Source organism: Lemur catta, chromosome 17 (assembly GCF_020740605.2).
Source record: "Lemur catta isolate mLemCat1 chromosome 17, mLemCat1.pri, whole genome shotgun sequence".
NCBI lineage: Eukaryota > Metazoa > Chordata > Mammalia > Primates > Lemuridae > Lemur > Lemur catta.
In genome coordinates this window covers 50,962,904-50,980,005 of record NC_059144.1, presented here as the reverse complement: position 1 = coordinate 50,980,005, position 17,102 = coordinate 50,962,904, and the positions used below count along the sequence as shown (strand labels likewise).

General features: G+C 59.4%; 1 protein-coding gene across 1 annotated transcript; it reads left to right on the top strand.

Moving 5' to 3' along the window:
- Nucleotides 1-3,883: 3,883 nt before the first annotated feature.
- On the top strand, nucleotides 3,884-13,750 carry STMN3 (stathmin 3). The gene is made up of 5 exons (XM_045529377.1): nucleotides 3,884-4,020; nucleotides 9,651-9,746; nucleotides 9,965-10,140; nucleotides 11,382-11,573; nucleotides 11,813-13,750. The coding sequence occupies exons 1-5, from the start codon at nucleotides 4,002-4,004 to the stop codon at nucleotides 11,870-11,872; spliced, it is 543 nt and encodes a 180-aa protein (XP_045385333.1). The 5' UTR covers nucleotides 3,884-4,001; the 3' UTR covers nucleotides 11,873-13,750.
- Nucleotides 13,751-17,102: the final 3,352 nt, after the last annotated feature.

Below are 17,102 nucleotides of genomic sequence, written 5' to 3'. Positions count from 1 at the left end.
ACAGAATGACCAGTGTTAACCCCTAGCTCATTATAATACTAAAATCCCCACCCTGGGAGGAACTTATCCACCATTTTTTGATCATGGCATGTACGTGCTAGCACGATTCCTCACTGCGCTTGCGTGCCCAGCACTCCACCCCAAACACGTAGTGATGCTCACTCCCCTCATGCATTATTCATTTCACCTCCAGAAAAACCCCCATCCTGGTGGTCAGGGAGGCAGATTTGCAACAGTCCATACCTCCCACCTCCCAGTTGATGAGTACAGCTGTAACAAATGCTTTCTTCCTTGACAATCCTTGCTGTGTCAGTAATTGGCTTTCTATGTGGTGAGCAACAGCAAACCTCCCTTGTGGGTTCGTTAACAATGGCTGCCCCTTGCCCAGGCCCTGTCTCCTGGGCAAGCCCTCACCACCTCCTCTCCTTACCCTCCCCTCAGTCCAGCCGCTGTTCCAATCAGTGTACCCCACTGGTCAGGGGAGGCCCTTCTGAGTCCTCAGAACCTACCACTAGCTGACAGTCAATGGGGGATTCCAAGAGAGAGGTCCACTTGGCTCTGTGTGGTCAGCCCGGCCATCAGAGATGTCCCAGGGGACCTCAGCAGTCCCAAAAGACACTAGGAGGAAGTTAATGCTGCAGTGACAGCCCGTGGCCAGCAGGCAACATTAATGCCCAGATGCTTTCCCACTGATGGCACATGTGCATGTCACATGTGTGCCCATGCTCGTGTGTGAGATCATGCTCAGGGAAACAAGCCCCTGGCCCATGCTGGCACCCACCTCCACACACCTGTTCAGGTGAAGGAACTGCATCTATCTCAGACTCTCAGCAGGGGGTTGTAGAAGATAAGGAGACCTGGGCACACACATTTGCTGAATGGCCACCAAGCACGGGGTTCAGAACCAACCTGCACCCACTGACATGTTTATCCTCCTGGCAATGTCTGAGATAGGTCCTTTCTTTACACGTCACATGTGAGAAAACTAAGCACAGGGTAGTTAGTAAATTGCCCAAAGCCTGCCAAGACCCTTTGCTCCCACACCCCATGTCCTGAGAGCAGTGGCCAGAGAAGGCTGCCCCGCAGACTGATGAGAAGTCTGAGTCTGCCGATAGGTGCCTACTCATTGCCAGTTGCTACAGCAGTGCTCCTCCAGGTCAGGGCTATCGGGAACTTCTGTACATCCAGCCTTGCCCTCGTGGCTGATGTTTTCCCAGCCTGGCATATAGGAGGTGCTTGACAGATGTCTGTGGAGTGACTGAGTGCCCTGCAGGGCCCCTCCTGGGAAGAGCCGGGGCTAGTTTCTGGAGGTCAGCACAGAGGTCTGATCTATCAAGTCACAGTTTAGGAAAAACATCTTTGAGATGGCTGCTCATGAACTTGCAGCTGGTCTTGGTGAGAAGTCAAAATCTGCTCCAAGGCCTGGCATCATATGGCGGCAAACGTTCAGTACACCTGCTGTGTGCTCCTACTGGTGCACACCAACTGTGCGAGCCTACTGTGTGCCTGGCAGCATGCCAGGGGCTTCCCACACAGCTGGGCCCTGTGGTCTGGATGAGGACACGGGGGCTCAGAGAGAATATGCCCAAGGTCACAGTGAGCCTGAGGCATGGCAGTCTGCCTCATCCACGTGAGAAGGCTCTGGAGGACACTGCTGTTGATGCCAGCCCCTGGGACTGGAAACTGGAGTCCGTCTGAAGGACACTGACCGTCCCATCGACAGCTGTGGTGACCAACGCGGAAGACATGGTTGCTCTGTTGGGAACAACTTCATGTGCTTCTCCTGCCTTCCTGCTCTTTCCCAGGGCTGAATTCCTAGGCATGGGCCCAGGGGTCCACACTTCTGTGCATGTATGTTAGCTTCATATGGCTTTGTAACAAGTTACCATAAACTTGACAGCTTAAAACAACTCTCATTTATTAGCTCACAGTTCTTAGTATCCCAAGGCTGAATCCAAGTTTTCAGCTGGGCTGAATTCTCATCTGGAGGCTCTGGGGGCAAACCTGCTTCCAAACTCATTCTTTCTTTCTTTCTTTTTTTTTAAGAGACAAGGTCTCGCTGTCACCCAGGCTGGAGTGCAGTGGTGTGATCACAGCTCACTGTAGTCTTGAACTCCTGAGCTCCAAGTAATCCTCCTGCCTCAGCCTCCTGAGAAGCTGAGACTATTGGTGTGCACCACCACACCAGGCTAATTCTTAAAAATTTTTTGTAGAGACAGGGTCTTGCTGTGTTGCCCAGGCTCAAGCTCATTCTTGTTATTGGCAGAATTCACTTCCTGTGGTGGGAGGCCTGAGGCCCCCATTGTCTTGCTGGCTGTCAGCTGGGAGCAGCTCTCAAATTCTTGCCACATGGCCCCTCATCTTAGCAATAGAGAACCTTCCTGGTTTTGGGTCCCTCCTGCCAGAGAAAATGGTTTTTATTTATTTATTTTTTGAGACACAGTCTTGCTCTGTTGCCCTGGCTAGAGTGCTGTGGCGTCAGCCTAGCTCACAGCAACCTCAGACTCCTGGGCTCAAGTGATCCTCCTGTCTCAGCCTCCCAAGTAGCTGGGGCTACAGGCATGCGCCACCATGCCTGGCTAATTTTTTCTACGTATTTTTAGTTTTCCAGGTAATTTCTTTCTATTTTTAGTAGAGATGCGGGTCTTGCTCTTGCTCAGGCTGATCTCGAACTCCTGACCTTGAGCAATCCTCCCGCCTCGGCCTCCCAGAGTGCTCGGATTACAGGTGTGAGCCACCGCTCCCGGCCAGAGAAAACAGTTTTTAAAGGGCTCCTGTGATTAGGTCAGGCCCACCCAAGGGTCCACTGTGCCACACAATATAGCTTAATCCCAAGCATCAAACCCACCACACCCACAGTCCCAGGGATGATGCAGGCTTGCACACTAGTGGGGCAGTGCTCCCTGGAGTCGCCTGGGAGGGTGGCTGGCCATGGGGTGCTCCTGGCTGTGGGATCTGCTCCAGGCTGACTGCTGGCCCTTAGGCTTCTACCTGGCTTTCGCTTTTCTGAGCTGGCCTCATCTCTCTGCAAGTCTCCTGAGGTTTCCCAGGGTTTTATCCCAGCCCTGTGACTCAATTGTTTGCGGGGCAAGCACTCCGCTAGGCCTCAGTGGCTCCATCCCTAAAGCCAGGATGCCACTCCATCTGTCTGCCAGGCTCCCTTTGGGGTCAGGAGGAGAGCAGGAGGCAGGACAGGTGCTCCCCACCTCACTAAGTGCACACAGTAGCTCTGGCACCTCTCCGCTGGGTCCTGGCACCACTGTCTCATCTTACACCCACGGAACAGAGGCCCAGAGAGGTGAGAAACTCACACTGGGTCACACAGAGAGTGACTCTCCGAGCTGGGGTTGGAACACACGTCTATCTCTTTCAAAGCCCTGTTCTAGCCTCAGAGCCTGCACTTAGCCTGGTCTCTGTTCAGGGCCGGCCCAGCCTCTGGGACCAGAGGAGGTGGCCCCCTTGGAGGGCTTCCAGGCCAGCACCCACGCTGTGCTGCCTGGCATCCTTTCCTCTCAGCGCACCTGGACACAGTAGGCACCGTCGCAGCCTCTGAGGCCTTGGCCAAGGGCTCTGCGACCCTACCCTGTAGTGGACCCCTCCCCTCCTTGCTCCGCCCACCCTGGGGACGGGGGCTTAGCTCCACCGTGCCCTCCCCACCCAACCCCACCCCGGGGGAGCGGGGGTCCAGGGCTGGGAGCGGCTGGAGGACGCGGATCTCGGGCATCCGCCGCCCTCCTCTCTCCTCCCGTCCCCTCCCTCCCCCCGCCCCTTCTTGGTGACGGGCGCAGCGAGGCGCTTCTCTCTCCCTGTCTCCCTCCCTCTCCACCCCTCCCTCTCTCTCCACCCCTCCCTCTCTCTCCGCTCTTTCCCTCCCCGCCTCGCGCCGCGCCCGCCTCCCGCCCGCGCTCCCTCCCCTCCGCGGCACTGCAGCAGCCGCCGACCGCAGCTCCGGCCGCCGCCCGCGTCTCTCCGGCTCCGCAGCGCCCGCCGCCGCCAGCACCATGGCCAGCACCGTGTCGGGTAGGCGCCCCTGGCCGCGGGCTCCCCGTGGCGGCGACGGGCCTGAGCTGGGGCCATTGTCTGGCCTCGGCTGACGCAGGAGCTGGATGCGGACTCGGTTTTCCGTCTGGGCCCTTGCGCGTTGCGAGGCTGGGGCGGACCTGCAGGAGCTTTGGGTCTGGGCGACCCGGTGCCCCAAGGGCAGGGACTGCGGCGACCGCAGGGCGGGTGTGGGCCGCTGGGCAGGGGCCGCGCTGGGGATGCGGGCGGCGGCGCGGGGACACATTGGCCAGGCAGGGCACCACTGCGGTAGTGTGGCCCCGAGGACCCGGGCGCTGGCTCGTGACCCTGGGTGGGCGCGCTGCGTGTGGGGCGGTGTCCCCTGAGACGCCTGGCGACCTTAGATCTTGGTCCCACTGTGCTTTCGCCGGGAGGAGGGGAGAGGGCGGGACCCTCTGCAAGAGCCCCTGCAGAGACACGAGGTCCCTGCGCCAGTGAAGCGGCGGGGGCTGGAGGAGGGAGACCAGGGCCCGGGGAGCCCGGAGCCAGTGGGGCAGTGCCAGGACCTCGCGTCCTCGCCCCCCGCACCCCCGCCCCATTGCTGCGGGCTGGGGACCACCCTCCGCAATGCCAGGGACACCTGCTCTGGCAGGAAAAGCCACCGCCCTTTGCACGGCGGGGGTTGGATTGGAGAGGGGCTGCTGCCATTTCCAAACCCAAGATGAGATGGGTCTGCTCCTCCCTTCCCTCCCCCTCGGACGCTGCCCACCTCTGCCCTCCTGGCCTGGGTCTCTGGAGAGCTCTGGCCAGGTCGCGGGCACAGGGGAGGGACGGATACTGGGCGCAGGGCTTTGCCCTACCCCGAGCGCTCTGCTCCACCCGAGAGCCCCCCCTCATCTCCTTCCCATCCCCCCTCTGTCCAAGAATCGCCCTCCCGCCCACCTTTCCTTCTGCCCTGGGGACGGGTCACCGCCGTCCCCTCTCCCTAGCTACCTGGGTTCTCTCCCTGTGGCCCGCTTGGGGCAGAACTCTGCCCGCCCACGGGTGCCCCACCCCACCCCTCAGGCCAGGTGTGCTCGGAGACTCCAGGTGACCTCTGTACTTGTCCAGGAGGGGACAGCATGTATCAGTGAGGACATCTCTCCACACCCTTTCTGAGGGTCTTGTGCGTCTGGGCTTCATCCTGCCTCTCCCCCTCACACACACCCCTAAAGATACTGGGACAGACTCTCGGGAGATTGGGACTCTGCTCCTGCACCTGAGGGTGGCTCTGTCCCTTCCATGGCCCGACCCACGCTGAGACCTGGCTGCAGGTCCTGCTGGCTGCCTGGGCCTGGGCCTCCCCACGGGCTCCGCTGTTGGGGTCACTGTGGACGGCCTGGCCATCTCTTGGCGCCCTTCAGGCACCCTGCTCCTCACGCTGTTGTGGGCTCTGACTCATTTTCAGCTCCTTATGCAACTCAGTCTGATCTCCTTGAGCTGTGTGGCCTTGCACAGGCTACTTAACCTCTCAGGGCCTCGATCTCCCCATCTGGAGGGACAGGTTAGTGACGGCACCCCCCACCCTGGGCTTGTTCTGAGGGCTGAATGAGATATTTCAGGAGGGATGCTTGGCCCGTTGCCTATCAAGAAGTGAGAGCCCACTCCATGCCAGGCAGCCTGACCGTGTGGCCACATTTCCCAGAGTATCCTGCCCAGAGAAAGGCAGATCTGCTGGTCGTTCCCACCAGCTGTCTCAACACTGTCTGAGGCAGCCAACCAGTGACAGAGGGGCAGCCGGGGTGACAGTGAGCTCCATCTGTCAGGGAACAGTCCGCACAACCTCCAGGGCCCTTCCAGGGGTGAATGGACATTTGTGGCCCCCCTGCCCTCCCAGTTCTGGACAGACCCTCCCTAAGGAGGCTCCTAACAGGAACATGCATGCAGTCAGAGGCCCAGGCTCGTGACTGGGCTCTTACCCATGCTCTTGTGCATGCTGTGTGACTCTGGGCGGGCCACTTGCCCTCTCTGAGCCTCTTTCCCTCCCTGGTAGAAATAAGGTTGATAAGGGCATCCGCCTTGGCTGGCTGGACCTGAGGGTCAGCTGGGAGGATGGTTGTGATGCTCCCACCCCTGGGAGCAGCGACTGCTGTTACCATGCTGTTCCAGGCCAACCTGGTGCCCTTTTCTTACTCCTGCATATGTAGGATCTGACCATCCAAAAGGCCAATATGCACTTTTAACATTTAATAGGAAGTGGAGGAGAGAGGGAAAGCAACCAAGCTCCTGGCAGACAATTGTTTTCTTAATGATTCCCTGCAGTCAGTGGAGGGGAAGGAGAAGAATCCTGGGTGGGGGGTCAGAAAGGAGGGAGCGGGGGGGGGGTGCCTCAAGCTGTGTCCGTGGAGAGGTGGCCTGGATGGAACTGGGCCTTGGCCTCCTTCTCTGCAACAAGAGGCAGAAACCATGCCCTTTAAGCCTCTCCAGCTCTGAAAATACAGATATGACCTCCCGCCTCGCACTGTGGCCGGCCCTGGCCCTGTTCTCCACCCGCCCACGGGCAGGCTTCTCTGTTCATTCTCTCCTTACCTGCCTGCCCCTCCCACCTCCCAGGCCTCTCCTGCGGCAGTCCTGTCTCATCTGCTCCCTGAGGGTCCGTCTTCCGGGAAGGAAGTGCCTCACAGGCCATCAGCCTAGAAGAAACAAAACCAGGGAAGCCCCATGACCACTGGATGCAGAGCCGTGTCTGTCCCCTGGTCAGAGCCATGACCCTCGAGAGCTCTGACCTATGTCAGCAACCCTTTCCCCGCTTCTTTCCTGATGATGCCCCCCAAATTGCTCACACCTGCCCCCCAAATTGCTGCTGGCCACTCTCCCCATGCTGAGCAACAGCTAACTGGAAGGGAGCCTCCCTGGTGTTTGTCCTTAAACTTTTCCTCTGTAACGAATCTGCAGCTCTTCTTCTGGTGAAAATTTCAGGCTCACGGCACAGAGAGCTCTGAGCGGCTGTCAGGCCCCAGAGTCCTGGCCTGTAAGGTAGACCCATGCGGGGTTTTTCACATGTGATGAGGAAGGATGATCTGAAAGGTCAAAATTGGAGGCTGGGGTCTGTTTGGCAGGGAGGTGGGTGCTGGCAGAGTTGGACTTGGAGCAGCCAAGTCCCCTCCTTCCTACCCTCTCTCAGGACCCAGGTCTGTCCCCATCCAGCCCAGACTCCCTCTTGCCCCCTCCCCTCCCCCCAGCACGGGGCTGGCTCCTCCAAATGTTCCCTGAGTCTCTTGACCTGCTGCTACCCAGCAGCTGTCACACCCTGGACTCCCTCATCATGCATCCTGGGATATACCCCTCTTCCTCCTTTTTTTTTTTTTTTTGAGACAGAGTCTATCTCTGTTGCCTGGGCTAGAGGGCTGCGGTATCACCATAGCTCACAGCAACCTCAAATTTCTGGGCTCAAGTGATCCTCCTTCCTCAGCCTCCTGAGTAGCTGGGACTATAGGTGTGCACCACCACACCTGGCTAATTTTTCTATTTTTTGTAGAGATAGGGTCTCACTGTGTTGCCCAGGCTGGTCTCGAACTCGTGACCTCAAGCGGTCCTCCCACCTCAGCCTCCCAAAGTGCTGGGATTATACGCATGAGCCACTGCGCTAGGCCTCTTTCACCTTTTTAAAACTGACTCTTAATAACACAAATAATACACAAATAGGTTTTTCTTGTAAAAAAAAAATAAAACCTGACGAGTCAGCCCAAGTCCTCTGTGAAGCCTCCTCCCTGCCCATCCGTGACGAAAATGGCCACAATGTGCATCTGCCCTGCTTCCCCTCTAAGGTTGGTCCTCCTCCCGAGGCTCGCCCTCGTGCTTGCTCACTGCAGGGTTCCTTTCTGTGCCCTCTGCAGCCTGCTGGGCTCCGTGCTGCTCTCTCCAGAAAAGCCTAGGGCACCAGGATTCTTAGATCAAGTAAGACCACTCTTATGGTCTCAGGAGGTCCCAGCTCACCACGAAGGGCTTCACTCTTTCTGCAGGTGTCCTGTCTCTACACCAACGGTTTTCTCAATTTCATGTCAACTTGGTTTAAAAACATTATCTTGTGTGAAACTTGATCCAAAGGTTTCTTCTCCATGTGAACACTTGTCCCAGTTCTTGTCCTTCCCCTTGAAGGATGCTGGATCCCCTCTTCCTGGAGTGTCTCTCTGAGTCCTCTGCGTGCTCCCGCTGTGGGCATGGGCGGGGCCACAAGGGTCCCAGAGCCTCCTAGTCGTTGGGACCTGCTGGCGTGGTGGGAACAGCACAGAGCACCAGGGGATGCACTTCCAGGAACACTGGGCATGTCACCCCAGCACCCTGGGCCCCACTGCTGTCCCTGTTGAACAGGGTGACTGTATTGGGCTCGCTTTGCAGTGTCTACTTTGGAGAGTGGCTCATGGGGAATAGACCGTGAAGAGCTTGATTATTTTCATTCTGGGAGAAGGCACCTTCCCCTTCCTCTGAGAGGGCTCAGGGCCACCCACAGTGGGCAGCCGAGACGGCAGCTCATGGGCACCTGATCTGAAAGGGCAAGAGGTCCAGCTGTGGTGCTGAACGGACAGCTCCCTGGCCTTTGTCCTCAGTGGCATCTGTGGCCCAACGCCAGCCTTACGAGGGGAGTGAGTGTGTGTCTGGTGAGGGCCTGGTTTCATCTTGGGTGACCACCCTAACATCAGAGAGGACAGAGGAGGGTCTGAGAGTGTGTCATCCAAGTTTGCAGTCCAAGAAAGTGCTGCTCACAGAGGCTTCGTGGCTTTCTGGTCCCAGTCATGAGTGTGGTGGTCAATCTTGTCTACCTGAGCCAGCGAGTGAGTGGCAATGAGGAGGAGGGAGGCAGAAGTAGGTGGGGCAGAGGGAGATGAGAGTCAGAAAGAGACACTCAGAGAGAAAGACACCCCCTCCCAAGGACAGAAAGATACAAAGACAGTGACTGACAGAGACAGAAAGAGAAGGATGAACAGAGACCCAGACAGATAGTGGCAGAGTCTTCGCCTGTTTGGGCTGCTCTAACAAGACACCTGAGACGGGGTGGTTTATAAACTACAGAAATTTATTTCTCACAGTGCTGGAGGCTGGGAAATCCAAGATCAAGATTTGGTGCCTGGTGAGGGACTGCTTCCTGGTATGCAGGCAGGCAGCCATCTTCTTGCTGTGTCCTCAGCAAGGGGTCTCTCTGGGGTCCCTGTCATCCCATTCAGGAGAGCCCTACCCTCCTAATCACTCCCAAAGGCCCCACCTCCTAACACCATCACCCTGGGGGCAGGGTTTCAACATGCGGATTTGGGGGGAATGCCAACATTCGGACCACAGCAGGCAGGGAGAAGCATACACAAGAGCGAAAGATGGGGACGGGGACACAGACCAGCGCAGAAGAGCGAGACTCACAGAAGTGCCAAGAGAGAGAAGGGGGAGAGGAAACCAAGACAGACAGAGAGAACCAGAAGGGAGCTATGCCCGAGAGAGTCAGAGCCCAAGCCCGGGAGTGTAGAGGGTCACAGATGTGGACACAAAAGAGGGCGTGGTGAGCGGCCCCGCATCTCACAGGGAGACTTGCCAGAGGCAGGGAGGGGAGGGAAAAATGGGGACCTGGGGGGCAGGACTGGGTGGTGGGGGTGAGGGCGCCTGCTCAGCTTGGCTTGTGCCCGCAGCCTACAAGGAGAAGATGAAGGAACTGTCAGTGCTGTCACTCATCTGCTCCTGCTTCTACACACAGCCACACCCCAACACCATCTACCAGTACGGGGGTGAGTGTGCTCCGGCTGCTGCTGGCCCTGTCTGGCAGGACCTGCCCACCTTCCCTTGTCCCCTGCCTCTCGTGGCTTCTCTGAACACCCCTGGCATGGCTGGCTTCTAGAGAGGGAGGTTCTGGGGGGCTGTCCTGGGGGCTCAGGCCTGCACCCCCTCCCTCAGCCGCCCCCTCTGGCTGGGCCTCCTGAAGCCCCTATCTGGTCTTGCCCTGCAGACATGGAGGTGAAGCAGCTGGACAAGCGGGCCTCTGGCCAAAGCTTCGAGGTCATCCTCAAGTCTCCTTCTGACCTGTCCCCGGAGAGCCCTGTGCTTTCCTCCCCACCCAAGAAGAAGGACACCTCCCTGGAGGAGCTGCAGAAACGGCTGGAGGCAGCTGAGGAGCGGAGAAAGGCAAGGAGACCCCCACCCCACTCCAGGCCATGGCAGACAGGCCCCAAGTTGCAAGGTGTTCCAAGCCCCCTGCTTGGCCGGAGCATTGGCCTGGGACAGAGAGGGGTGCCTGGCTCCTTGGGCCTCCTCCTGAGAGATCAGAATGGGATGGGAGGAGGGAGGGTCCCAGAGTGGCAGCCAGCTGGAGGGAGATTGGGGGGTGGCACCCTGGGGCATGGCTAGGTGTCAGGTGGGGGTCTCCAGGATGGTGCCTGGGGACACGAGGTGGGGGCAGCCCTCTCCCAGGCAGGAAAGTGAGAAGGAAGGGCCTCGCATCTGAGGACCAGGAGTTGGGGGCTGCTGGGGAGCTTGGTGGGGCCCTGGGAGAAGTGGGGGTGGACTCCAGGCCCCTCCCTGCTGCTTCCCGTCACACTGGCCCCCAAGAGACTGACGTGCACAGAGATAAGGCTGTGCTCTGGGGGGTGCCACCCTGGAGCCCACGGCCATCGGGCAGGGGAAGTGGCTCGGTCCCACTCTTAGCAGGTCGCAGTGAGACCTGGGAACCCAGGCTGCATGGGGTAAAGTGGTAGGCACTGGCGCATGGTGAGGGCCCAGCAGCGACCCCACCCTCCTCCCAGGGGTCACCAGGCAGCCCCTGGGTCAGCAGGGCCAGGCAGTGTGGCACCAGCAGCCCTTGGGGACCCTAGGGCCCCAGACCTGGAGTGTGCGAAGCACCTGCTGGGTGCTCAGAGGGCGGAACTGTGGGGAAGAGAGATGGAGAGGGCTCAGTGGCAGCCCTCAAGTTTAGGATTCCCTGCGCTCCGTCAGCATTCCCTGGACTTCAGAGGGGCAGAGAGCAGGACAGGGCCCGGCCTAGCGAACGGAGGGGCAGCTCTCGGGCCAAAAGCGCAGACGCGAAGGGGTCTCCTAGCAAGCGGGACTTTCAGTGCCAAAGGGAAGTCCCAGGCAAAGCGGGACGAGGTGGTCGCTCTCGCTGACGGCAGGACAGCGTAGGCCGGCGCTCTTGGGGGACACGTGACGGGGGCGGCGGGCAGGGTGGGGGGCCCCGGGCGGAGCCGGGACAGCCGGGCAGTGCCGGTCAGCTGGGAGCAGAGGAAGGGCTGATCCGGGAGGGGCGCGGAGACCCCCTCCCTGTCGGACCTCGCAGACAGCCCCGGGGTCCAGGCACGCGCCCAGGCCGCGGGCAGGTGCGGGCGCCTGGCGTGCGGGGCGGCCCCCGCTCACGGGCGCGCCCGGTGCAGACGCAGGAGGCGCAGGTGCTGAAGCAGCTGGCGGAGCGGCGCGAGCACGAGCGCGAGGTGCTGCACAAGGCGCTGGAGGAGAACAGCAACTTCAGCCGCCAGGCGGAGGAGAAGCTCAACCACAAGATGGAGCTCAGCAGGGAGCTGCGCGAGGCGCACCTGGCCGCGCTGCGCGAGCGGCTGCGCGAGAAGGTGCGGGGGGCCCGGGCGCCACCTCGGGAGCGCCGCGAAGCACGCGCGTGCGGGGCGGCTTCGGGTGGGCCCCCCCGGGGCTCGTGCTTTGGCCCGCCCTGCTCACTGGTCCCCGGCCACCGTCCTGCTCAGACCGCGGGAGGGGCGCGGCCCCCTCGTCCGGACCCCCCGGGGCGGCCTCTGCTGTCCTCTCCGGGACGTGGGAGTCACAGGCCCCGCCCGCCCACCTGTCCCCGCAGGAGCTGCACGCGGCCGAGGTGCGCAGGAACAAGGAGCAGCGGGAGGAGATGTCCGGCTAAGGGCCCTGGACGCGGCGGTGGCGCCTGGATCCCGAGATGAGACGAAAACACGTTCGGGTTTCGGTTTCGTTTTGTTCAACCTGTCTAGATGCAACTTTTGTTCCTGCTCCCCTCCCCCACACTCCCGGCTTCATGCTTCGCTTCCCGCGCCCCCAGCTGCCCAGTCTCTGTGGCGAGCTGGCCACGCTTCCCCGGCGGAGCCCCCAGGCGTGCGACGCGGCCTCAGTCCAGACGCCAGGCCGGGCGGTGGCCGGGGTCCCCTGGGGACGGTTTCCGTGGCTGCGGTGGAGACCTTACTAAACGCCGCGGAGCCACGACTCACGGGCCTTCCGCTGGGCTGCTTGGTCAGCACCTGTCACGAGGCTGTGCTCCGAGCCAGGTCCCCGCCGGCCAGCAGGCAGGGGCTGGGCACCTGCGTGTCTTGTGGGGAGGGCTCCGCACGGGGAGAGGAGTGGCCGTGGAGGAAAGCGCTGGGCTAAGAATGACCGCTGGGCAGGTGGGCCGGGTCTCCCTGTCACTGAGGCTGCCCTGGGAGCCTGCCTGCCAGGAGCTTTTTGAAACTGGTGGGTGGGGGTGGGGGGCTGCAGCACTCTTTAATGTGGTTGGTTGCACAGGAGTCCTCTGACCACCTGGCCTGAGGTGGGCACCCTGGGCCCTCCTGGGAGCCTGCAGTCATCTTACAGGGCTGGAGCCCCGGGTGCCGGTGGGTGGGGTGGGGGCTACGTCCTGGCCTGAGTCTGCTGGGAGTGGGCGTTCTCTGCCAGGGACCCATGAGCAGGCTGCTGTGGTGGTCTAGAGTTGTGGGCAGCATGGACGCCCCCTGCTGGCCCCACCCACTCCGAAGAGCCCCTGGCCCAGGTACCTGTGTGGGACAGTCCCACCACCCCTTCCCCCAGGGCTTTGCATAGGCCCTTGAAGACCCATCCTCACAGCCCTTTGGAGTCCTGGCCCCATCCCTGCCCTCTGCTCCCCTAGGATGATGCTCCTGGCCCTGGGTTCTCAGGTTGGCCTCAGGCAGGTGTGGCAGGTGTGAGTAGCAGCAGCAAGTCCTCTTTAGGGACCCCCAAGGGGGATTCCACAGGACCAGCTGCCTGCAGATTCCAATGTCGGAAGGGCAGGGAGTGGGGTTCCCAAGCCAGCCCCTCACTACACCTAGTCCATTTTTGAAATTCCGCGAGGGAGGGGCTGTGGGTCGGCCACCTGGCCCTAGGCCTCTACTGCCAACAACCTCCTAGGCTGGGTTCCTGTCCCTCACCCCAGGGGTCTGCAGATCCCCCGTGTTGGCTGTTGAGGATGTTCACCAGCCTGGGCAAGAGGGGGCCTGTCTTTGTGCCACTGCGACACCCCCTTCTCCATGGCAGCGCCACCCACAGATGAATGTCAGGGCAGGGGCCCTGCTGCCCGTCTGCTTGGTGTAAAGTGTGAGGGGCACAGACTCCAAGTTGTCTCATGGCCCAGAGCCAGGGCCCCAGAAACCAGCTGGATGCAGCCCCTCTGCCCTCAGCCTCCATCCTACAGAAATTCCATGGCAGGGGCACTGCCAGGGGTCTTCTGGGGCCAAGCCAGAGATCATGGGTGGATACTCGTCCCCTACAGTGGGCTTAGGGGTACACAGGGACCCACTGCCCCATCCCTGTCCCCACCAACACAGCATCCGGAGGGAGTAACAAGCCAGGATCGGAAGCCAGCAGTGCTCACGTGCGTTTTGTGGGACGCAGAAAGGGAAGCAGAAAGGAAACTGAGGGCTGAAAATCTCGCGGGTGGCAGCTCTCTCATAGCGGAAGCCTCGTACAATATGCACCCATCTCATCCACGTAGTGAACTTGAAAATTAAATCAATGAACAATTAAAGGAGAACCTGTGTGTTTAAGAAGTGGCTGAGCTGTCCCAGTGTGTGTCCAGTGTCTGTGGGGTGGGGAATGGGCTGTGAGCTCGCTGAGTGTCTGCTCCACATGGAACTCCAGGCTGGAGCCCGTCAGGAGTCTCATTTCTATCACCATGATGATGAATTGTTCTAGTGACAGTGGTGGTTTTCAGAAATGAGCATGCGAAAGACATGCAGGCCCACTTTCCTCTCTGGAGCCCCAGGGGTGGGGGTCAGGGAGGAGGTGAGGCCCACTGCTGGGGGTGGGGCCGGCTGGGGCCACCCCTGCTGCCCCTCAGGGCCCAGCCCCTCCCAAGGAGCTTCCTGCTGGCCCAGGACTGCGCCTGGGACCATGAGTCTTCCCGAGGTTGGGGAGCCGCTGGTCCCCAGGGGTGTGCCCTGCAGTTCTCAGTCAAGGGTCTAGACCGGGATGGGGCTTGGAGTAACAAAAGGAGAAAAGGGGACACCCTGACTGGTGGACCTGCCTGTCCCAAGCAGCCAGTGGGCCGCCCAGTGGGGCCTGCCTGGGAATGTGGCAGGTCTGTAGTGGGCATCCACGCTGCCTGGCTGAGGCCCCTGCCCTGGGTCAGCTCTCACCATCACCACTCCGTGCCCAGTTCAGGTAGACGTAGGCAAGTCGGGGCCCAGGACACACAGCCCCTGAGGAAGCAGAGACGTGACAGGTCCGCAGGGGATGACACGTGGCAGAGGCGACAGGGGAAACTGCTGGAAATATTTTCATACGGTGTGAGCTGTGCATGCCTGTGTTTGGGGCACACAGACACGTGCACGTGGGCCCTCACGAGGCCAGGCTGACCACAGGCCAGGGCTCAACTCTTAGGGGGATGGTGACAGTCATTCTGTGGCACCTCCAACATCAGACAGGAATGGGAGCCCTAAACAAACTGACCAATTTTACCTTAACAAAGGAAAGTAAAGAAGGACCCCTGCCGGGAAGCCAGGCTAAGCTGACTAATTACCCTTAGCTTGATAAGCTCTGGGAAGCAACCAGTGTCCTGCTAGTTTAGCCAGTGAGGCCAGGCTGGACTTCTGACCAACAGAGCAATAAGAGAATACACTTGCACATTTGTATTTTCCAGCCACTAAGTTTGAGGAAGTTTGTTATGGCAGCAGTAGAAAGCTAATATAAGTATCTTGGAGGAGATGTTTTGAGACCATGCAAATCTTGTGTCACCTCACACTGTCTCCCGCTGCTTTTAGCACCTATCTGTGGATTTGTCTGTAACAGACAATTGTGATTTTCTAGTTCCTTCCAGGCTTATTAATTGGAATTCTGCAGTCAGGAAGAGCAGTCCTGTCTCCCCACTTACCCAATTATGTATTTCTATCCGTGTGGACTCCTCGGTATTTATTCTACTCTGGGGTTAGGGTCTGGTACTGTCCTCACGTCCAAGCTCCGGCCGGCAGGAGCCCGCAAGCTGGTTCCTCTGTCCTCGGTCAAGGCTCCATCTTTTTCTGAGGACCTCCCTGTCTTCCAGGTGTTCATTAAACACCGGCTGGGCCGTTATAACAGAAATACCGTATACTAGGTGCTTATAAACAACAGGAATTTGTTGCTAACTGTTCTGGAAGCTGGAAGTTCAAGATCAAGGCGCCAGCAGGTGTGGTGTCTGGTGAGGGCCCCCTTCCTCGTTCACAGATGGTGCCCTCTCATGTCCTCACATGGGGCAAGGGGTGAGGGGTCTCTCAGGGCCCCTTCTCTAAGGGCACTAATCCCATTCAGGAGGGTCCCCCCAGAGACAGCAGCCCTCCCTCGAGACTCCCTCACCTGTCTCAGCAGACTCAGGACTAACTTCAGGCTTTGGAGTAAACAGAAGCTGTAACTCTCAGTAGACCGCAGCTTTTGAAGTTTCGATGTTTGTGATGCGAAACTTAAAAACCTCACGGGTCTGGTTCACCCCTGTGCCTTCACACCATGGTGGTCTGGCCTCCTGCTCCCAGCCTCTCTGGAAGCAGGGTCAGCGGAACAGGGGATGGGGTTCCAGGGAAGGAGGGGGTGCAGGCCCTGCCCTTCCCCTGCCAAGCAGGTGATGCAGCCGCCGCCCAGTCCCCAGGGCCCTCCAGCACTGCCCTTTGCCTTCACTAGCATTTATTTCCAAAAAGCGCAGGCAGGCAAACTCAGACGAATGACGAACACACAGACTGTGCACACCTCTCATATTTACCAGATGATAATTAAAATAGCAGCACTGACTAGGGCTCAATAGTTTAATTTTTAAAGGCTTTCCCCATCACTGGTTTTAGTCCATTCCCCATTTTTGAAAGCAGAATGAAAGTGCAACTCTGCTAATTACAGTATCACCCAGGCCTGCGGCAGCTCCTCCCGCAGTGCAGTCAGGGCTCCGCCCCAAACAAGCACTTGTCTCCCACTTCCTAATTTCAGGCAATGCAGCTTTTCATCCAACTCCCAGTTCTCCAACTGCTGCTAAGGGCAAGAGCAATGATAGTGATTACATTCGAGAGGTCACACAAGCTGCCCTGTCCTGAGACCCGGAAGTCTCAGCCGCTCTCCTGGCAGATGGGAAACCAGACACAGGAAGGCCACCGGCCGGGCCAACGTCCTGAGGCCTCAGGACCCAGGCTCTGGGCAGCGCAGGTAAGTAATGCTCACTGCCACGTGGGGGCCTCACACTGTCCTTTTTAATCAAACAGCAAGACTAGCTGTCCCCGCTCTCGAAGTTTGATGAACGATGCTTACCTTCTTAACATTCTGGGAAATCCAAGGACTTTATATTCCAGCCCTTTACTCACAATTCAAAAAAACACGAGCAATTCTCAGGGCATACCTAACACTACAACTATGTGATTTTTGTGGCTCCGAGTTAACTGAGGAACCGAATCTTAACTTTCATCAAGCGTAAATCACCACACGTGGCCAGTGGCCACAGGCCACAGCACCGCGTGGCACTGCGCAGACTCAGAAGCAACATAACGTTCAAAGCTCTTTTGACAGTTTATTATAAAAAAATAAAACACGTGAACTGTAACATTTGAACTACAGACAAGCCTGAGGAGTAAAGCGGAGCTAGCTACCCCTCCGAGCGCGCCTTGCAGGCTTCTCTCTTCCTGGGCCTTCGTTGCCCAGGTGTGCGATCCCAGGTAGACCGCAGCTCGCTCTGGCCGCGTCGCCCCTTCGCGCCCGTGTCCTCCATCCCTAACGCCTTCCCAGCGCCCGTTCCCACGGCGGCAGCTCCGCGGGCTGGCCCGCCGCGCGCCCGTGCGGGGGCAGCCTCTGGGCCCCGGGGGCCGGTCGCAGGTGCGCACACCTGGAGGCCCATCGGTACCGCCCCCGCTGGCCACCCCGGCCCGCCGCGCGCCGGCACCGCGCCCAGCCACCGTGCGCCA

Coding starts and splice junctions, on each gene's coding strand:
- STMN3 (XM_045529377.1), top strand. Junction 10,141..11,381: donor CAGCTGAGGAGCGGAGAAAG/GCAAGGAGACCC, acceptor CGCCCGGTGCAG/ACGCAGGAGGCGCAGGTGCT. Junction 11,574..11,812: donor GCGAGCGGCTGCGCGAGAAG/GTGCGGGGGGCC, acceptor CTGTCCCCGCAG/GAGCTGCACGCGGCCGAGGT.